The sequence below is a fragment of the Cydia fagiglandana genome, chromosome 14 (assembly GCF_963556715.1).
Source record: "Cydia fagiglandana chromosome 14, ilCydFagi1.1, whole genome shotgun sequence".
Taxonomy (NCBI): domain Eukaryota; kingdom Metazoa; phylum Arthropoda; class Insecta; order Lepidoptera; family Tortricidae; genus Cydia; species Cydia fagiglandana.
In genome coordinates, this window is record NC_085945.1 from 18,289,568 (window position 1) to 18,309,407 (window position 19,840).

Sequence of the window (19,840 nt, forward strand, 5' to 3'; positions counted from 1 at the left end):
TAGCCAGAGTATCTAAAGGCAAACCGTTAAACAGAGATGGTGCCTACTAGAAAGAAGGAATATACAAGAATACATAGCCATACTCAAAATTCAGCCTGAAACTGCTTTAAAAAGATATAATTTCTAATTTCCAGGTACATGTTGCAGTTCAAGCTGCTGATATCATGGTGGACAAGACTTAATAAAGAGTTGTGAATAATAAAACATGTTTTTGTTTACCTACTTTTTTATTAATTTGGGAAATATGTTAAATATGTTTCCAAAAAAAATAGTAACTTTACATTAAATGTATGTTTATCATGTTCTGCACGAGCATCTGACAATGATGGCTTCTTGTTGACCATCCAGAAGAGAAGTGTATGGTTTGTTATTTACTCTGTTCCCAGGCATTATTTACGGTCGTAAAGTATTACGACGATTAATAATTAATATGACGTTCGTTTCAATACAAAATGCTCAACTTTGTTCTGGGCCCAAGTGCAGTTACATATCTCACAGCTGTATCTAAATAGGAATCACGATGACCTGAAATAATAGGATATAATTAGCAAAATTGGCATGTTCCTAATATAGTAGTATAAGTCTGTAGTACAATATCCAAACAATGGTGACAAGCCGGTAGAAAGCACCCACTGGGTGCTAAGCTACCTTTAGCAATGGACGCTTGTAACGATTTTATGAATCCAATCATCTTACAAATCGAATCAGTTAAAATATATATGATGTAGGTAACTTACATTTGTATTTTTGCTCCCTTGATTTCAGCCAAGTTATGGTTGGAGTTGGATGCTATATGGATACATACTCCAATAAATCTAAGTTATATTATATAACTTAGGCAGATTTCTGGAACCAGCTTTCTCAAATTTATAGCGTAGGTATTTTGAAATTAATGATTCAAAATAAACGAGTTTTCAATTCCAGACGATTGTTATTTATAGAAACACGTGACACTGACATTGTCGACAGGTGACATTACAATCAATTGACAATGACAACTATTTTTTTAATGCTTGTTGTTGCTTGTGCATTATCCTAATCAGCCGACGACATGTAATTTACGAGAAGTCGTATCTCATATTTTCAATAAATTATAAATATTCAACCGAGCCACGAATTACTAAATCATTCAAATTGGTATCTTAAATTAACCTATATTTTCAGAAAATAAAATAAAAATGGGGGTCTAAAAAAATTGAACAATCCTAATTGATAAGAATGCAAAAAATATTAGCTTCATTAGAAATGGACAACCCAGTAGGTATATTGTGGACCGTTGATTGAAATAATAAAGGAAAGTATTAAAAAGCGTTTCGAAAAATTTGATTTAGAAGACCCAAGATCCAAGGACAGCATTCTGGCAGCAGTATCGTATCCATTCTTCAAATTAAAGTGGGTGCCTAAAAATAAGAAGGAGCATGTTAAGGAGATGTTTATCACAGAAGTCAGGAAATTTTAAAAGTGGCATCCAATCACAGACATCAGAAAAAAAGAAAAAAGCGAGTCTTATTACATGTTCCAGGATTCAGACTCCTCTGCAACCAGTGAGCGGTAGTGCCAATACTACAATAGACCTGGAAACCCTACAATATTTAAAGGATGAGTGCACAAGTCTGGAGATGCTAAACGCTTATCCTACAATAAAGAAGTATTTTTAAAATACAACACATCCTTACTAGCGGATGGCGCTGGAGCTAAAATACGGCGTTGCATGAACAAGAGATTACCTTTGGCAGGATTGGTCCTTAGGACCCAGGGATGGATTCAAGAAGTGGAGCCACCGAGATTTTTGATGTAAATTTTTAGGGGGGGCTCTCAACTTGATCTTGATATCTGTATCATTTAAGCTACTAGGTAAAGTTGGGATCGTTTCCGTATAAATCGGGGGTGCCGAATTCATTTCTGATATCATAATGACACCATTCCGAAGTAAAAACACATAAAATATGAAAAAGATTCTTTTTTTAAATTCCTCTTCACGCTTAAACTGCTGAACCAATTTAGTTAAAATTTGGTACAGAGATAGTTTGAGTCCCAGGGAATAACATAGCATACTTTTAATCTCAATAATCATCCCTTAAGGGTGTGAAAAGGGAGGAGGAAATTTGTATGGGGATTCAATAACCGCTGAATCGATTTTGATAAAATTTGGTATAGAGATAGTTTCAGTGCCTGGGAAGAACATAGGATAGTTTTTATTCCAAAAAAAACCTTAAAAATGAAAGGTAAGGTGTAAAATTGTATGGGAAATCAATAAACGCTGAACCGATTTCGATGAAATCTATGTCTACATCTTTGATTTAGTTGAAAATGATACTAAACTTGACTTAGAACCTAAACTTAAAAAAATATTAACCTCAAACGTCGCAGACGCTTAAACCCCCCCCCCCCCCCCCCTGCATCAAAAATCTGGGTAGCTCCACTTCTTAAATCCATCCTTGGGTCCTAATAAGGACCAATCCTGCTAAAGGAAATCTCTTGTTCATGCAACGCCGTGGTTGACCTTTTTTTGCTCTGAGCAAACACAACTATACCAAGTTCAGCACCAGTAGAAAGACTTTTTTCGTACGGTGGAATGATTATGAGACCTCACAGAAGAAAAATGAGTGATGATGTATTCGAACAACTGGTATTGTTAAAAAGCGTAATCAATAAAAATTGATGTTTTTTTTTCCCTTTTTAACAATACCAGTCCAGTTGTTATTAATAAAAGAAAAGTGTAATAATAATAAAATAAGAACTAGATGCACAATCAACCGAAATAAATGGCCTCACAATTCACAATGGAGCCATGGCTCTTTTCGTAATTCTAGTTTTTTACATTATTTTAAGTGAGTATTATTATTAATAACATAACAGAATTTATTGATACGCGTACTGATAAATATGACCAAAATGTCATGCATAAGGTGCCATGTTATTAGACGTTTTTGTTCGGCTCGGCATTGTGTCTCTATTTCTCATGATAAATACCTAAAATAAATAAAAACATCTGAGATTTAGTCAAAAGGTATTTTATTTTGAAAATACCTATTTTGCATTTAGCATTTGAAATACAAAACGCAAAACTATTTGGTATTTTGCATTTGAAATAGCAAATCTGAAAAATATTTTGCATTTTGTATTTAAATGCTTTTTTAAAACCATTTTGTACATCTCTGACCTTGTGGTTCTAGTATTTACCCAATATTTCTAAAACCTCACTCATCAGGCTTGTTATTGCCAGGCTGTGATAATGATAAATTACAGCAGTTCGAGCTGAAGGTAGAAATATGTACAGAAACAATTTAAAATTATGTTTGCATATTACAAACGACTGACAGAAGAAAGTAAGAAGGTGTACCGAATGAAATTAGAACATACCAAGACAGAAGAACGTCTGAAAGCAAGAAACGAAGTATTGGAAGTTTCACTCAAAAACGCATACAAACAATGCACAAGTTACAAGGAAAAGGATGTGTTCAAGACAATAGCAATGGACGTAGCGGTAGAAGAAAACAGGGCTAAAGAGTGTGGTTTGGTCAAGCATTGGGTCTTAAGGGACGGATACGTAAAACAGTAGAGACAAACAAGGGTTCGAAATTGAAGCCGTCCATAGTTAATTCTTTTTACGAGACGATATAACCAGAGCCACCGCCGGTAAAAGAGAATGTAGATCTAAAAACAAAAAGAAAAGACAAATTAGACTTCTAAACAATACATTGCAACGTCTGTATGAAAAACATAAAACAGAAGGTGGCTTGGCTTCGTTTGCCCCTTTTTGCAGGTACAAGCCATTTTACATTTTGGGTCCGCCGCACAAAAATTGTCACACATTAACTTCAAACTTAATGCTTTGAAACGAGCTGGAGTGTTCGAGCACAACGATATGACTGCTCTTTTAAAAGCAGTTATTTGTGACATCAACAAATATGAGTGTATGTATGAAATACAATTATGGACTTGATGCAAATTCGTGTACAGTTGAAACGGTCGATTGATGCATTAGAAAAGGAGACTCTCAATTGTATGCAGCATTTAGTACTGGCAGCATGTCAGACGAGTATTTTGAGGACCAATTAATAGCTGAAGACATTCTATCACGTCTAGACACGTACACGGAGTTAAATATCAATAATGACCGGGAACATAAAGGAACAAACAGTCAAGTAGCGAAGCTACCGAAACTGGAACTCCAAAAATTCAATGGAGATTATCTAAAGTTCACTGAGTTTTGGGACCATTATGAGGCCAATGTCGGGACACGAAACCTAAATAATGTAGATAAGCTTTCGTATTTAATTACTTCTCTACAAGGAGCCTCGCTAGAAACAGTTGAAAGGATTTCCATAACAAATGAAAATTATGATGTTGCGGTCAGTATGTTGAAGGAAAGGTACTGGACAAAGGATAAGGTTATTGATGCTCATTATAAAGCCCTAATGAACATAAGAAAGAGTAACAACGATGCTACTAACTGCAGACTAACAATAAATGCCCTCTACAGACGCTTACGCGTGCTACACAACCTAGGAGAATATAATAACAGTAGTCATCTTCATGTTCTGAGGACTGATAAATTCTCTTACGAGCGAAGAAGTCAGAATCATAAGTGCAAGTGGAAACTCTTTGCCTTCAGTGTTGGTATTTCCCCGATTTTTTTTTAAAGATAACATGATTAAGAATACACCTCCAGGCACACTTGGTTTGGCAGCACCAACTGGATGGATGAATTTTCCAATATTCCCGGAAGTAACGAAACATTTCATCAAGCACACCAATGCTTCCAAAGAAAATCCATCCATCCTCATCATGGATAACCACCAGTCTCACTTGTGTATCGAGGCATTGGACCTCGCGAAGAACTCTGGAGTTGACATCCTCACATTACATCCCCACACTTCCGGAAAACTACAACAGTTACATGTGGGCATATATATAGCCCTTTCAAAGTTTTCTACAACGCCGCCATTGACCATTCACGGCTTTTAAGAAATCCGGGCAAGCCAGTGACAATTTATGATTTAGGAGAAATCATTGGCACGGCCTTCCAAAAAGCTATGACTCGAAGTAACATGATTTGCTAAATGTGGTATCTTCCCATATTTGATAGACATCGATTCACAGAAGAAGACTTTCTTCCACTGATCGTAAAAATATAGCTGTGATCCTTGATTGTAAAACCAGATGGTCTATTCTGTACGACCCTGACTCGCTTAAAGTCTCCGACAACACCCTACGCCTGGAGGTAGTAATATTGAGGTCGTGGTAAGAAAGGAGATGAATTACTGTGACTGTGGTGGGGTGAAAGGGAAATACCCTTGAGTTTACCTAGGTTTCATTAATGTCGATTGTTCCAACCAGCGTTGAAGCAGAACGGGCGTTTTCGGCTGCAGCGCATTTCATTGGCAAAGTTAGGAGTCGGTTGGCTGACGAAACTATGAATACGTTGACGTTTCTACGCAGCTATTTCCAAAATATTGTATGAATGATTTTGTTAAGTGGTTATTATTCTCAAGAAGCTAAATGTAATGTTTTTTGTTGTGTTATAACATACATGTATGCTAATGTCTTTAAGAAGCCAATAAAGAACTCTTCTCTCAATAAACTGTACAAACTTAGAAATCGTGTAGTATACCCTTTACATGTATCTCTTATTAGTCTGTGTTCGTTACCCCTCCGCTCGATAATGTAAGGCTCTGCATAAGTCAATTTTATTATTTACACTTTTACTATTTTTATTATGTGAACGTTTATATTTAAATCCTATTTAATCGACCCGTGACATGGACGAAATGTAGTTTGGTTTATGGTAAATTAACTACTATTTCGTTGAGCATAAGAAGCATTTTATTTCCGACGACATCCTACGCCGAGACCGAGACCCAGAAGAAAGTGCCGCGAGAGACTGGAAACAAAACCAAAGAAAGGTACGTCGGAAAGTGACATTTTTTGAGACCACCGGGTGCTGGGGGTCGGAGGCTATTGCCTTTATTAGGGAAGTGGGACGTCGAATGAGGGAGAGGGGATGTGATGCCCGCGCGGGTTCGTACCTGGTGCAAAGGTTGTCCATCGCCATTGAACGCGGTAACGCGGCTAGTGTGATGGGTACCTTTGCGCCAGGGACAACTCGGGGGGGACTGTTTGACTAGACTTAAGCTAGTCTTAAGTTTTTGTTTTATTATATTGTTGTATTGACGTTTATTGAATAAAAGATAATTTTTTTAGGTTATAATTGCACTGCCCTCGTGACATATAACCTAACACATTCTTCGATTGCTCAACTAACATCACAACAGATTAGTCCAAAATGTCGTCACATAGTGAAAATAACGGGCACATTCCAGTTGAAAAGCTGGATGGCTCGCAAACTACTCAAATTGGTTTGCCGAAACCCTCCCGAAATGTATAAGCAATTGTAAAGCATCAGAACTGGCAACAGAAAATGGCTACTGAGGTTCATGTACAGTCAGCGTCAGAGAAACGTGACCCCCCTGATTTTAAAACTATAGCTCACACGGCAACGTCGAAACATTAGTTCAACATCGCCACAGCTGTATCAAGCATCATATTATTTCAAAAAGTCATTTTTCCCTTTTGTCTCCAACCGTTGCTGGGAATCGATCCTCGGACCTCGCGGCTGTTATTAAGACTACATCATGTTCTTACATTAGTCCGTCACTTATACCATTGAGCCACCGAAGACATATTATTACTTGCGAAAATATGAATCACTATCGTCAAATCGTAAAGGTGGAAGTTACTTACTCGTATGTCGATGCGTCCTTGTCTTAGTCATAGATACTTAATATAGTCTTGTCTTTGTTTATTATTATTTCTCTACCCTCATATCCGAATCCGAAAGTGAGTAATAACATCTTTAACTAAATATGTGTTTAGGTTGAATTTAGTATGATTATCCCGTTTCGCATTTTTTAAATTACAATTGAGTTTTAGGGTAACTTTGTAATAATTCGCATCCGCCGCAAATCATTACCGTCATCGTTACGTCTATTCTAGGTGTGCCGAAGTAGTAACGTTGTTACATATTATTCTCGACTTGTCCGTAAACTTGTGTCAACTGAGTTTTAAAATGGTTCGATTAAACACTTTTATGAGATCGAAAATTGTAGTGCTTCGGGAACTAAACGCAGAGTATTAAAAAAAATTGCACGAGAAATGAAAATAGCGGTGAGTTACTTAGAGTTTACTCCATTTCATTGGCCATGTTTTGTTAATAGACCTATTAAGTTTAAATTGTGTTTATTTATTTGCAGAGGAACACGGTTCGCAAATTGGCTAAGGCGGTATGAAAGAACGGGTGACGTTAAAGAAGATCGGCAAGGCCCTCGTCCTTCTGCCTACACAGAGGAATCTCAGCGGCACCGTAGTATTGTGCAAATTCATACCGACGCTCCATTTAATACAACTCGCTCAACAGCTGAGACATTTGGAGTCATCTCTTAGCACTGTCAGAAGACATTTGCATGCTGCCCAGATACACCATTATAAACCAGCAAAAAAAATAAGTTTGTTTAATAAGCATCGCGACGATCGTCTTACTTTTGCCAAAAAATATTAGGATTTCGATTGGGAGAAGCGTTTAACGTGTCTTTACATGTAATACACTTTTGAAAAATAAGTCATAGTAAAATGTTACAGTTATGTAGCAAGGATATATAGGTATTACATTACTTTGGTTTCATAAGTATTATAAGTAATAGTTACTTTTTGTTAGAAGCGTTATTCCATAACAAGACTTGTCAAGATTGTTAACCCTTTTTCTAATGCTAAAAACAAGGTATACGAGTAGGTAAGTGTTGTTTCCTAAAATTGTGGTAACGTGACAGGAGATGAATATTGTTATCGCTGGCCGATAACATGCTGTTTCTCTCTGAAACGTAGTTAATGGCTCGCAAGGTTAGAATATCTTCGCGTTTTATATATACATACTCATTATTTATCAAACCCAATATTTATATATAGTTATCTGTTATGCAACTGCATAATAGATATTAGTAACTAATCACGCGCGATTCGACATTCAAAATATATCCTGTCTGGACTTTCATGACTCAGTCATTCTGATGGTTACAGCCACCAGCCTATATTCAATAGACAGACAGTATCCTAGGGATTTCCCCTCCGGTTCCCTCCTATTACTTGCTATTACTTATTAAGACAGCTATAATTGCAGCCTATGTAACATACCACAATTTTAATTAACTCACACTATAATATTGTTGTTTACAATGCAGCTGTTATGCAAATATAAAATACCAATAAAATACAGTGTTTTTAAGATTGTTTTTATTTTATTTTTTCCTATTTCTACTATAATATTTGATATTACCCGTATTTAGTTTCCAATAGTTCTGAACTTAACAAAACAAAGAAAAAACCAAAAAGATTCTAACGCTTTGGATCGGTCTCGAACCCGGTTTCTTAGGATCTTAAGTCCGCTTATGAAACCACACAGCTACGCAAACATTACGTGTGATGACGAAATTTCTATACTGATACTAGGGGGGTCACGTCTCTCTGACGCTGACTGTACATGGAGTAAATAAAATATCTCTGAAGAATGATAAGCAGAAAAATGAGAAGTCGCTGGGAAATTTTAAAAGCAGTGTTAGCCAACATTTGGGTATCGATGCAAGAAACCCCTTAATAAAGTTGCTCAGAAAGGGTAGATCAAGTCCGAAGTAGATATTACGGCTCAGCTTATCTGGGGCACGCAACTGCTGCTGATTTGTTGCCACAACTGATGGCATTGACACAAAAAAAAATTGCAGGTTTCGATGGATGGCCCTAATGTAAATAAGAATAAAGTCCAAACTCAAAAATGAGGGCGAAGCAGGTGATCCAATTCTGCTCAACATGGGGAGTTGTGGACTTGAAGATTTTGAGGTTGATTGAACACAACATCAAGAGGCCGCAAAAATTAGACTAATCAAAGGAAAGTTTGACGTTAAAGGGAAACTGAGTATGGGGGAACACTTCGCAGAACAGGTAGATACGGTTAGTGCGTTAACTATACCGTTAGAGGAGAGCGATATAGTGGCGTATATTATGGCGTCACTACTCGAGGGATGTACAACAATTGTGGTATACATTTACACGAGAGCGAAAAGTTAGTGTACGGGCAGCGTCAGACTATTATTCGATTACGACCAAAATATTAGTTGCGAAGGTGCTAATAGTAGTACTTTAGGTCAGGGAACTAGCAGGATACCTTTACACATAGATAATCGTTTAATAGGAGAGAAATAGGAAATGCTCGTGATAAGTCACCCTTAGGCAGGATGATAGTCACTGAAAACCCCTACCCCATTGTGCGTATTTGACTGTGTTGAGTTGAGGTATTGGTTGAGAAGAAAAAATGTAGTACCTAGTTATAATCACTTCATCATCATCACTTGACATTTTCACAAAAAAGACGTGTTTTCTGGATACTAGTTGAAAGAAAACTGAGACGTTTTGTAGCGTTAATGAAGTTTGCATGACGCAGCGTGGACACAACAAATATGCAAAATACGCCTATCGTCAATTGTAGGTTGCATGCATTCGTCAAATGACGCGTCCGTGGACAATGTGTGTATCATGTTCTTAGTTAAGGCGTTTTGGAACACACTACGATCACGTGACCGACGCGTCCAAGCAAAAAACTGTAACGAACAAACTGACTTGTGGAATACACGGAGTTCTCAATTATGTTATTGTTTCATTGAATACTAAATGCTTAACACGATACATGGCGCAGTCGCAGTCTACTCCGTCAATCATGTCGATGTTTAACATACCTGAAAAGTTAAACGTATCAGGAAATCTGTCGGAGAATTGGAAAACGTTTGAACAGAACCTGAAAATATATTTGGTGGCGTCCGGCTTAGACAAAAGCGATGACACAAGGAAAGTGGCGATCCTTTTAAATGTAATTGGTGAGGATGGCATTAAAATCTACAATAACTTTGCGTTGACGACGACGGAAGACGTAAAGTTTGAAGATGTCATGAAGAAGTTCAAGGACTATTGTGAGCCTAAAAAGAATGTTCTTCAGTCAAGGTTCCTTTTTTACACCAGAAAGCAGGAGGAGAGCGAACCATTTGACAGCTTCCTAACTGATGTAAAGAGGCTAGTTAAGAGTTGTAAATTTGGAGCGGAAGAAGATGATGCTGTTCGCGACCGACTCGTATTGGGTACCAATGACCTGCATACCCAGAAGAAGATAGTCATAGAAGGCGATGCAGAATTGGACATGGTAATTACAAAGTTGCGACTTGCCGAATTAGGACGTCAACATGCTGCAGAGGTCCAAGGCAAAGTCAAGGTTGATAAGGTGATTGAAAAAAAATCGAACAGCAAACCGGTACATAATAATAATATGGTACTGAAATGCAAATGGTGCGGAGAGCAACATGAGCGTAAACTCGAAGTGTGTCCGGCTCGTGGCAAATTATGTACAAAGTGCAATCGGTACAACCATTATGCTACAGTGTGCCGCAGCAAATATGTAAAAGCTATTGCAGACAATCAGGAAGATAGTGATGGCAAATTTTATTGTGGCAGTGTTCAGAAGGTACGTTCTAAAGAATGGACACAAGCATTATTAATAGAAGACACCAAGAGTATCAAGTTTAAGCTTGATTGTGGTTCAGATGTTAACTTGATTCCGTTCAGTGATTATCAAGCGATTAAACAAAGAAAAAACCTGAAGTTGGAATCTTCTAAATGTAATCTCTATGCTTACAACAATACAGGGATAAAAGTATATGGCTCTATATTGTTGGAAGTCAAATTAATGAGTAAATGCTATTTTATAGAATTTATTGTTACAGATTCAGAGTTTCAACCAACCCTGGGCAGAGATGCTTGTTCCATGCTAGGTTTGGTTGAAAGAAAATACATAATAAAATTGACTCACTGGAAAATGACATTGTTACAGATGATCCAAGGAAAATTGAATTAATTGCAAAGTACCAAGATGTATTTACTGGGACAGGGAGATTTCCAGCTGAATGTCAAATACTACTAAAAGAAGGGTCTGTACCAATTTCAAAACCACCTCATCGTGTTCCTCTAAAATTAAAAGAAAAACTTAAGTCTGAACTTGAACGATTGTGTAAAAAAGGTGTCATATCAAAGATGGATGAAGCCACAGAATGGATCAATAGAATTGTGATAGTTGAGAAAGACCAAAATGCAATCCGTGTGTGCTTAGACCCTAGGGATCTAAATAAGTGTATTCTTAAGAAATATTATGAAATACCAACTATAAACGACCTTAAATCTAAAATATCTGACGCTAAATATTTCTCGGTCCTAGACTTGAAAGAGTCTTTTTGGCAAATTGGTCTTTCTGAATCTACTAAAAAGCTTTGTACATTCTCAACAGTCTTTGGCACATACAATTTTAATGTTTTACCATTCGGATTAGACATTTCAGCTGAAATATTTCAAGAAAACTGTGAAAATTGTTTCAAAAACATAGAAAATACATTTATATATATTGATGACTTTTTAATATATGGCAAAACAAAAGAGGAGCATGATGTGGCTTTAGAAAAAGTCTTATTAAGGGCACGAGAATTAAATATTAAATTTAATCTTAAAAAATTTCAATATCTCCCTGAAATAGTAAAGTATTTTGGTCATGAGATAATTAATGGTTGCCTGATGCCTGATAAAAATAAGGTTAAAGCTATAATGGATTATGACTCGCCCTCCGATAAACAAAGTTTACAGAGGTTTCTGGGCATGGTAAATTATATGAGAGATTACATCCCAAGATTGTCCGAATTAACAAGCCCGCTAAGAGAACTTTTAAAAAAAGATGTTATGTTTCAGTGGGGAGCGACTCATGAAAAGTGTATTGAACAAATCAAAAACATTCTTATTAGTCCACCTGTTTTAAGAAATTTTGATCCCAAGCAACCTTTAACTATCCAGACTGATAGTTCAAAAAATGCAATTGGCTGCGTTTTGATGCAGTTTAAACAACCAGTTGCATTTGCATCTAAAAGCCTAAGTAAAACTGAATGTGAATATGGTCAAATAGACAAGGAATTTTTAGCCATTTTATTTGCTTGTAAAAAATTTCATTATTATATATATGGTAGGCATACTGTAGTCCAAACTGATCATCAACCATTAGTTGCATTAATGAAAAAAGAAATTTATTCCATTGCATCACAAAGACTACGAAAAATTAGATTAAAACTAAATATATATGATATTGATGTCCAGTATGTTAAGGGTTCACAGATGTTGATTGCGGATGCTATAAGTAGAGCCTCTTCTAAAGCTGATGCTAGTACACTTGAACAATCTTTGGACCATGTTGTTCATACTGTGAATGTATGTGACAGCTTTCTCATAGAGATTACAGAAGCCACATGTAAAGATGCAGCACTATCCCAAATGATAGAATACTGTAATAATGGTTGGCCTACAAATATTGATAAAGTTACAGATCTTGTCAAACCTTATTGGAAATTAAAAAATAACATTGTAGTTGAAAATAATATTGTATATTTAGATAATAGGATTATAGTTCCTTCATCTCTTAAAAAAACTGTTATGGAAAGAGTACACTCTGCACATTTTGGTATCACTAAAACGCTGGGTAGAGTAAAGTCACTTTTCTTTTGGCTAAACATGAAAAGTGATGTCATTGATACCATAAGTAAATGTCATTTATGTGAAAAATATAGTACTAGAAAAGTAAAGGAATCCTTATTATTAGATGAAACTACACCATCACTCCCATATCATAAAGTGGGTTGTGATTTTCTAAATTATGGTAATGAAAACTATCTAGTAGTGGCCGACTACTATACTAAGTGGTTTGATCTAATAAAAGTTAACTCTATGACTGCTGCAACAGTTATAAAAATATTAAAAACCTTATTTGCTACTCATGGTATACCAAACATTCTCAGAGCTGACAACATGCCATTCAACTCAATTGAATTTAAAAACTTTGCAAAAATGTATAAATTCTCTGTTGTTACATCTAGCCCGCTGTATCCTAAATCGAATGGATTTGTTGAAAAATATGTTGGTATAGCAAAGAATATGTTAAAAAAATGCAAGGATGAAAATTTAGACATACATCTTGTTATCTTAGAATATAGGAATAGCCCAGTGATAGGTTCACCATACTCTCCATCTCAATTGTTGTTTAGTCGTTTTACTAAGTCTACACTGCCAATACACAACAACTTGCTTGCACCAAAAGTAGTCACTGATTTTGATGAATAAAACTAATTATGATAAAACTGCCAGACATTATAATTATACTCTAGAAAAAGGGCAAGATGTTGTATATCGCAGAGAAAATGTATGGTTGCCAGCCAAAATAGTGGACTCTCACAGTTCGCCCAGGTCTTACTTGATCCAAGATGATCAGGGTTCTATGTTAAGAAGGAACTCTTCGCAACTGAAGCCATCAGCAACTTCCAATATACCATCAGATGTTTCTGTTAGCTCGCCGAGGCGATGCGTTATACCTGAGGATGGGGACTCGGAGTTGCCTATGGGTTCTGAACGAATGATGGAACCTGGACCTTCGGCTAATTGTGAAGGCAGACCTAAACGTGTTATTAACCCTCCAGCTTATCTTAAAGACTATGAGACAGACTTATCACATAAGGGGGAAGATGTATCATGTTCTTAGTTAAGGCGTTTTGGAACACACTACGATCACGTGACTATAACGTGACCGACGCGTCCAAGCAAAAAACTGTAACGAACAAACTGACTTGTGGAATACACGGAGTTCTCAATTATGTTATTGTTTCATTGAATACTAAATGCTTAACACGATACAATGTGCCTTACGGTAATGTCATAACAGCAATAGAAACAATGGCAAGTGAAAAGAAAAAGTAGGATTTTGACTTTGTAAAAGCAAGACTTAGATGCAGAAACAAAAATTAATAATGAAGAGAGCACAAGTCAAGAATCAGAAGCAGCATATAGTTCCAGATACCAGCAACGCAAAACAAATGAAAAATATGACAATTCAAAGAAAGAACAAGAAACTTCAAGTTGAGAATACAGAGGAGCTTACTCATCCCGCCCACCAGGACGATTCTTCGGGTAGAGTCGCCGAGGACGAGGCCTTCGCAGAGGCAATGGAAGGTTCCAGAATTTGCCCCATTATGTGTATTTGTTGTGTGTTGAGTTGAGGTATTGGTTGAGCAGAAATAAAGTAGTAATTATATTCTTCTCCATAGACCGCGGGTGATTTCGCTATTCACTTCGCATCGTTCCCTTGTTATTGCCGAAACTTATCAACCAATAGTAGGCTAATATATTCTGATTGTGTATTTGCCTTGTAGAAATTTTGCTACTCTCGTTCAACCTGCACGCAACGCAACTGCTCAGCCATTACTTAATTAGAGCAGCTCTTTATTAAAATATCTTAGTTTAGTGGTTATCACCAATTACACGAGTTATTTTTTTTTTAACTTATTATAGTATTTTTTTAATTATTTATTGTAATTTTTTAATTCTTAGAACATCTGGACGATGATAAAATAAAAAGAAAAAACAAGAAGTTGATAAGAACTAAAAAATATTTGTGTGATGCATGTAGTGACAATTCCAGCAATTTATAATAAATAAAAAATAGATTTGATTGTTTGGATAAGTACTTAAGTATTGATTTTGCAAAAACGTGCAATTTATTTTAATACTAGATTATGAACAGTATTGTTTGTTATAATTAAGATTTAAATGACTGCTTAAATGCCAATAGTAAAGACTGTCTGCAGTTACAATTAAAAGTAAAGACATTGATTGATAATAACATGGACTTTTATTCAAATTTCGATTTTATCACCGAATTATGAGATCATCCTACCGTTTAACATCAAATACTATTACAATCCAACATCACATAGTGCACCTGTGCACTTGCTAACCCTTCATACAATAGCAAGCTTACACACTTATGAAGCCCGCTCCACACTCGTGCGCGAATCGCGGCGCGAAGCCGCGAACGCGAGTCTGGAGTCGATTTCGCAAATCAGCGAACTAGACTCCACACTCGCGTTCGCGGCTTCGCCCGCGATTCACGCGCATAGTCTGGAGGGCGCTTTAGACACAGGCCCCTACGTGGGAAGCGCAAACGGAAACCGGTCCAAATAAATTATTTGACATTGGCCTTTTCCCTAAAGCGGTTGTATCTGACCAAATTTCCACTAATCAGCCACACATTCTCGCATTGCTGTATTTTGCCTTTGTATCAGTGGTGCCTATTGAAGTCTGTCAGTGTATGCATCACTTAATCTTATCCTGCTCTATGGTATGACAACACTGAAGTGTCTATTTTATCTATGCATGTCTGACGCCATATATTTCCTCTTTCTCGAAGCCTCTCGTCACGATAGCATCGATTCGCCGCTCCGCTCCTAGAGTCAAGTCTGGCTGTATGTTAATACACAATATAAGTTCACTAACAAGACTGAGTTTCCTTCGTGTACTTCCAAGTAAGTTATCCCCTAGTCTGCGGGGTCCACGCGCACTCTGCGATACCCCACGACATACTTAATAGTCCCACAATAGAAACTAAATTCTGGTACGTATGTTTAGTCATTCAGTAAAACAATTGAAATACAGAATCATCTTCTGATAACTCTCTGGCGGCAACAAACAATTACAATTTATATTTCTTTCGATGTATGGATGAATTCCAGCTGCGCGCGGGCGCTCCGCGCTAGTGAGCGACGGACGCGACGAATTATTATTTCTTGAATTCGTACGGGTCAAGGTCACACGCGCGCAGTTTATATACAAGCGATGATTTCAAGATTGTGGCTGTATTTAAATGGATAAGATGGATAAAGACAATCTTTCGGAGAGTGATCAGTGTGATGACATGGAGAAGAATAACAACGTGGCTTGTGACGAAAGTGAGGTGATGGTGTTTGGCGGTGGTGAAAACATGGAAAGCGAGCATTACTTAGGGTTAGATCGGCCAGCTAAAAGAGGTAGGGATATAAATGGAGAGGAGCAGTGGATTAGAGTGGGCCGAAGGGCAAAAAGATTCAACAGAAGGGGAGTTAATAATGACGCGTCGGGAACTGCGGAAGAAATAACATTTATGACCATACATCGTTATCGCGGGAGCAAATACGATTTGACAATACTGAAAGATTATAAAAAACAGTCAAAAACAGAAATGACATTCGTATAGAGAAACGTTTATACCTACGACCTTAAAATGTATAATTATTTTATTGAATATCAATGCTATCTTACCTCCACACTTGACTTGATTGGTACTTAAAAAGATTACCTATTAGGTACGCAACCTTATCAGTCAATTTAGACATTTGTCAATCTTGACTGATCTTTATTTGTAACAACATAATCAAATAGAAGTTGCCTTTAAAATGCCTCGAAGGAAAATAACATGTGATGAATTTGTGGGGTTGTTTATACAGGATTATCCTGAGCTAGAGGCTCGCGATACAAATCTATTTTGCTCGAAGTGCAATATTAGTTTTTGTAAAACTAAATCTTCCGTGAAACGTCATTTTAACTCTGAAAGATACACTTCTCTCAAAAAAGATTTTAGGTTGGAACTGACAAAATTTCTAGTAAGCTGTAACATACCGTGGTCTCAAATAGAGAACCCTGTATTTAAAAATTTCATTGAAGATTGTGTATCTGGAAAATTTGAAAAAACTGTTCAGGTCCCTTCAGAATGTTTGCTGAGGCAGACTTGCGTGAATGAATTATACGACAAAGAGATGGATATAATTAGAGACGAATTAAAAGACGCGTATATATATGTAAGTGTTGATGAAACCACAGATGCTATAGGTCGTCAAATCGCTAACGTTATAGTAGGTGCTATGCTTGAAGATGATGTTGGAACTCTACACGTGCTGTCAAGCAAATGTTTAAATGAAACGAACAATATCAGTATAACTAATACTGTAAAAAATGCCCTGGATGATTTGTGGGGCCCTGGTCACAATAAGCATGACAAGGTGTTGTTGTTATTGACTGATGGTGTGGGGTATATGTTGAAAGCTGGCAGAAATTTGAAAACACTTTTTCCGAACATTGTCCATGTTACATGTTTAGCCCATGCTCTTAACAGAGTTGCCGATCAAGTTCGTGTTCTTTTTCCAGAAGTTAACCTATTAATTTCAAATGTAAAGAAAGTATTTCGCAAATCTCCGAAAAGAGTAAAAGCATTAAGAGAAATGTTTAATGGAATTCCTTTGCCTCCAAACCCAACAATTATTCGCTGGGGAACATGGATCGAGGCTACCACTTACTACAACAAGTATTTTGATGAAATAAAAAGCGTTATAGACACATTTCGTAATTCAGACGCACAGTGCATCGTCAAAGCAAAAAAATCTTTACTCAGTGCAAAAGTTCGAAAAGATGTAAATTTCATAGCAAAGTATCTGCAAGTAATACCAGATGCTATAAATAAACTGCAGTGCCAAAATCTATCTCTTAGTGAAAGTTTGACCATAGTACAAAATACATACAAACATATATCCAAATTAATTTTGAATAAAGATGGAAAACAGATTTTAAAAAAGTTCAAAGTGGTTTTGCAGAAAAATGCCGGATATGAAGTTATGAAAAAAATGTGTGAACTGATATCGGAGAAGGAGATAGTACTAGATTCAACGATATATCGTTCTACATTTGATTACTTCCGTCGTTTTAAAAACGCACCCATTACAACAGTAGCAGTCGAAAGATCATTTAGCCAATTAAAATGGATATTTACTGCACGACGCCGCAGATTAAGAGTAGAAAACATAGAGAAAATTTATGTCGTATATTACGAAAATCACTTGAGATCAACAAAAATTAAATAATGTTGTACAAAATAAATCATGAATATTTATTTGATATGTCGATTCCGGGTCATTATTTACTAACAGAGTGTAAAGCAAGATTTATGAACATTATGCAACAAAAACTTCGTGCTATGTATGATGAACTTCTTGGAGGCTTATAATGTGTAGGCAGAAAGGTCTGTTTTTACTAAACGGGCAGTCTGTTTTACCACTTCTTTAATAAATTTATATTTGCTCCCGCGATAACGATGTATGTGTATGACTGAAGTTTGTATTACGTGTACAGAAAAACTACCGAAGCAATTTGGATTGGCGAAGCTATTAAAAGCCGAAGGGATACAGGCCGCGTAGCCAAGATGCCGATCGCTTACGCTCCGTAGCGATCGAAACGCAACTGTCACTGTCGCACTAATATGGAAGTGCGATAGAGAGACATAATGGTTTTCGTTGTCGAAGCGATAGCGATTGTAACCTTGGGTAGGCCGGCTGGGCATAACGCGAATAAAATACGTTAATGAGTACAAAGTGTTGATCCACTGTAGTAGTGATAACAGTGCCGAGTCGCTAATCCAATCAAAGCGCTTTAACGAGGGTGGCTTTAAATGTCACAGAACGCTTGAAAAGAATCAGTCGTATGGTGTTATTTTTGATGTTGACCTTGAGATGACTGAGGAGGAGATATTACAAGATCTTGTAAGTGATACGGCGATTTTGGCAGTGAAACGTTTGAAACGCAGGAATACTGCTGACGGAAAGTGGGTAACAAGTGAAGCTGTTAGAATTACCTTTAAGGGCGCATCTCTGCCGACATATGTTTATATATATGATACTAGAACCAAGGTCTCTCCATATAACTATCCTGTTACACAATGTGCACGATGCTGGCGGTATGGCCACACTGTTAAAATGTGCCCTTCTAGTAAAATTGTGTGCCCTAAATGCTCAGAGGACCATCCTAATTACACGACAACAATCTTTCAGTGCAACAACTGTTCGGGTCGTCATATGGCAATGGCGAAAGTATGCCCAGTGTATGTTAAAGAACGGAAAATAAGAGATCTAATGACAAAATTTAATTGTTCATATAAAAGGGCGCTTGCTATGTACACTATTCATATTCCGTCCCCTATGTTTACACCTGAGATATTGCCACAAGTACCTTCTCAACCAGTTGAGTCACAAGCTCTATTTGAACAATCTCAGGATACTCAGGAACCTCCTACATGAGCTTGAGAAGACTAGCTACGCTGTGTCGGTTAAAACAAGTAAAGTCAACTCTAATAGGATAGTGAATGCAAACAAGAAGTGTGAAAAATAGGAAAGATCAAGCGGAAATTTTATTTGATGACAATATGTCGGTTAAGAGTGTCAGTGAAAGTGGTCCCAAGAGCCAAGAAGAACGATCGGAGCACAAAGAAAAAAATACCTGGCAGGTGTTGTTGGCTAAACTTAAGAGGAAACTGTTTGAAGATATAAGATCGTTGCATGGTTGGAGATATAAGATCTATAAGATCAAAAGTTGTATGAGTCCCTTTTTAGACGGGATAATATCAATAGTTTTACAGTATATGACAGATCTGCCAGGCTTAAGCTTTATAAAAGAATTATGGACCGTAACAACTCACACGTCACCCTAAATGTAATACAATGGAATGCCCAAAGCATTCGCCCTAAACGACTAGAATTGGAATCGCTATTACATCAAGAAAAGATACGCCTTGCTTTAATAAGTGAGACATGGCTCGACTCGGCTAGCCAATTCAAGATAAGCGGTTACAACATATTCAGATCTGATCGTGGCGATGGAATTGGGGGGTGGCAGTGTTAGCCCACAAATCAGTTAAAGTACAACAATGCAATTCTCATCTAACCAACACACATATTGAATTGATCCATATGAAGATACTAAACTGTAATTTCTTAGAAAATGTAATATCAATATATTGTCCACCGACGGCTTGTGTAGTACAGAGGGACTGGAACCAGATATTTACACTAGCTGACGGGAAATGCCTTGT

At 36.9% G+C, this 19,840-nt stretch overlaps 1 protein-coding gene across 1 annotated transcript; it reads left to right on the top strand.

Moving 5' to 3' along the window:
- The first annotated feature begins 9,703 nt into the window (after nt 1–9,703).
- LOC134670847 (uncharacterized) lies at nt 9,704–11,052 on the top strand. The gene is made up of 2 exons (XM_063528666.1): nt 9,704–10,558; nt 10,925–11,052. Exons 1-2 carry the CDS (start codon nt 9,734–9,736, stop codon nt 10,946–10,948), a joined length of 849 nt encoding a protein of 282 aa, XP_063384736.1. The 5' UTR covers nt 9,704–9,733; the 3' UTR covers nt 10,949–11,052.
- Nucleotides 11,053–19,840: the final 8,788 nt, after the last annotated feature.

Bases quoted from the DNA above. Each gene is read 5' to 3' on its own strand.
- LOC134670847 (XM_063528666.1), top strand. From the start codon at position 9,734: ATGGCGCAGTCGCAGTCTACTCCGTCAATCATGTCGATGTTTAACATA. The intron at 10,559-10,924 runs GTACGTTCTAAA...ACATTGTTACAG, and splicing joins ATTGTGGCAGTGTTCAGAAG to ATGATCCAAGGAAAATTGAA.